The 2,746-nt window shown below is 68.1% G+C and overlaps 1 protein-coding gene across 1 annotated transcript; it reads left to right on the top strand.

The window, feature by feature from the left end:
- The first annotated feature begins 673 nt into the window (after positions 1-673).
- On the top strand, positions 674-2,441 carry FGF4 (fibroblast growth factor 4). The gene is made up of 3 exons (XM_060017562.1): positions 674-1,013; positions 1,621-1,724; positions 2,265-2,441. The coding sequence occupies exons 1-3, from the start codon at positions 674-676 to the stop codon at positions 2,439-2,441; spliced, it is 621 nt and encodes a 206-aa protein (XP_059873545.1).
- The last annotated feature ends 305 nt before the right edge of the window (positions 2,442-2,746 follow it).

Raw genomic sequence — 2,746 nt, 5'->3', positions numbered from 1 at the left:
CTGAAAGGCACAGTGCAAGGAGTGACTTCTCTGAGCTGAGGGTACCAGGTGAGGGCGGCACCCAGGCCGCTGGAACAGAGGCGGAGAAGGGGCCCCGCGGAGACGGGACAGGCAGGGACAAAGTGCAAGAAGCAAAACTTTGGCTGCAAGACGAGAGTGGAGGAGACGCGAGGGTCGGGACCAAGAGGTCCAAGGGCCCAGCGAAGCCAGGGGTGGGGGCCGGGGACCCTCCAGGTGGCACTCGCGGCGCTGGTCCCCGGCCTCCTCCCCTCCCCCAGCCCTGATTGGCAGGCGGCCTGCGACCAGCCGCGAGCGCCACAGCGCCCCGGGCGCCCAGGCGAACGCAAACGGCCCCCTGCGGGAGTGGTGGGGGGGCGATCTGCTATATATAGCGGCTCGGCCCGGGCCGGCCCAGCGCGCAGGGAGGCGCGCACCGCTCCGCAGGGTCCCAGTCCCGGCCGTGCGTCCTTCCGCCACTGCCAACCTCTCCATGCAGCCCGGGTAGCTCCCGGCGCCTGGGGGCTCCGTCGCTCGCCTCCGGCTTCTTCCCCGGCCGTGCACTCCCTGCCCCGGCCCAGGCCGTGCACTCCCGCAAAGCCCCCACAGGCGCAGCTCGGCCCCCGGCTTCCCGGGCGCAGCGATCCACCCACGGACGCACGGCCCGAGGGCGGGGATGGCGGGGCCCGGGGCGGCCGCGGCAGCGCTGCTCGCGGCGGTGCTGCTGGCCGTGCTGGCGCCCTGGGCCGGCCGAGGGGGCGCCGCCGCGCCCACCGCACCCAACGGCACGTTGGAGGCCGAGCTGGAGCGTCGCTGGGAGAGCCTGGTGGCGCGCTCGCTGGCGCGCCTGCCGGTGGCCGCGCAGCCCAAGGAGGCTGCCGTCCAGAGCGGCGCCGGGGACTACCTGCTGGGCATCAAGAGGCTGCGGAGGCTCTACTGCAACGTGGGCATCGGCTTCCACCTCCAGGTGCTCCCAGACGGCCGCATCGGCGGCGTGCACGCGGACACGAGTGACAGTGAGTGGGGCGGGGCGGGCGGGAAGGGTCGGGGCCCCGGGGCAGCGGCCGCCCCTTCCAACTCGCACCCGAAGGTCTCGGCTGACACCTGCCCGCGGGCTCTGGGAGCCGGGGCGGACTCGGGTTCCGGTCCCTCTGGCGTGGGGACGCCGCGGACGCAAACGCGCTCGGCTCCTGGAGTCGCAGCAGCGACCGGCTTTGCGCAACCGGGCGGCCGAGCCCCGCCTCCCCGCCTTCAGAAGTCCGGGCTCCGGGTGACGAATTCCAGCGCCTTCGCCCGTGGGCACTGGGAGCGCGGCGCAGCCACCGGCACCTGCGGGAGCCCGGGACGCGCGCTCGTGTTGGGGCCGGCCTCGGGGGCCGCCGGGGCCACCGCTCTCCTACCGTCCAGGACTGGGCGCGGCCGTCGCTGGGCCGACCCTGAGGGCGAGCCCGCTGGGCTCCGGGGGCCCTGCGGGAGCGACCTGCGCCGGGGACTCGGGTCCTTTACACTCACCTCCAGCCCAGAAGTGGGCGTCCCGGAGGCGCGCAGGCAGAGGAGGGGGCCAGGTCGGGCGGCGAGGGCCGAGGGTCCCGTGCCCGGGAATGACCCGCGCCCCGCCCCCAGGCCTGCTGGAGCTCTCGCCCGTGGAGCGGGGAGTGGTGAGCATCTTCGGCGTGGCCGGCCGGTTCTTCGTGGCCATGAGCAGCAGAGGCAAACTCTACGGCTCGGTGAGTACCGCGGGGCCCGGCCGAGCAGCCCGGCAGGATCGCGACGCTTCCAGGCCACCCGACGCCGGGATGTGGAACTGCGGTGGGGTCACAGGACTGGAGACACCCCCCTCCAAGGCCCTGAGGCAGTGCGGCTGACCCCGGGCCAGCCCAAACGAGAGGCACAGCCCCAAGACAGGGACAGCGTTCCTGCCATCCTTGAGTGGGCACCTGCCAGTCGGTCAAAGGGTGTCATTGGGAGCCCCTCACTGTAGTCCCTGGTGGGGGGTCCCCGTGGGCAGGACTGCAGTCTTCAGGGTGGACACAGTGGTGATGAAATTTTCTGGCTGCCAGGTGCTGGGCAGGTGTCTGGAGCAGCAGCTGCTGCGGGCCGGCCAGGTCCCTCTAATCACCCTGTGAAGGTCTTGGCACCCTGACTTCCCAGGAGAGGCCTGGCAGCCAGGGTGGGACGGGGAGAGAAAGGACTCCCTGACCACCGCCCACAGGGGTCCCTTGGCCCAGAGACGGCTCCACCTGACACCGCTTCTCCTTCCCCGCCAGCCTTTCTTCACCGATGAGTGCAAGTTCAAAGAGATACTCCTCCCCAACAACTACAATGCCTACGAGTGCTACAGGTACCCCGGCATGTTCATCGCCCTGAGTAAGAACGGGAAGACCAAGAAGGGGAACCGGGTGTCACCCACCATGAAGGTCACCCATTTCCTCCCCAGGCTGTGACCCTCAGAGCCCCCAGGAGGGGAGTGCCAAGGGCCACCTTGGTGCACTTTCTTCGAATGGACAGTTTAACTCAAGAGTAGGTGTAAGATATTTAAATTAATTATTTAAATGTGTATATATTTGCCACCAGATTATTTATGGCTCTGTGGATGTGTTTTGTATTTTTCCGAAAAAAAACAAACAAAAAATCCCACCAAACCCTGACTTTTCTGGTAAAACGGTAGAGACCCTTCCACTGGGTTGACTTAACTTGTCAAAAAGTTGTCACAAGCGACGGCTGCTATTCCGTGTATTAAAAACCGGTG

Source organism: Delphinus delphis, chromosome 8, assembly GCF_949987515.2.
Source record: "Delphinus delphis chromosome 8, mDelDel1.2, whole genome shotgun sequence".
Lineage (NCBI taxonomy): Eukaryota > Metazoa > Chordata > Mammalia > Artiodactyla > Delphinidae > Delphinus > Delphinus delphis.
This window is presented reverse-complemented; position numbering and strand designations above follow the sequence as displayed.

What these genes read in the sequence shown, in the direction of transcription:
- FGF4 (XM_060017562.1), top strand. Translation starts at nt 674, where the DNA reads ATGGCGGGGCCCGGGGCGGCCGCGGCAGCGCTGCTCGCGGCGGTGCTG. An exon ending in GCACGCGGACACGAGTGACA is followed by an intron (nt 1,014 to 1,620) that starts GTGAGTGGGGCG and finishes CCCCGCCCCCAG; the next exon opens with GCCTGCTGGAGCTCTCGCCC. An exon ending in GAGGCAAACTCTACGGCTCG is followed by an intron (nt 1,725 to 2,264) that starts GTGAGTACCGCG and finishes CTTCCCCGCCAG; the next exon opens with CCTTTCTTCACCGATGAGTG.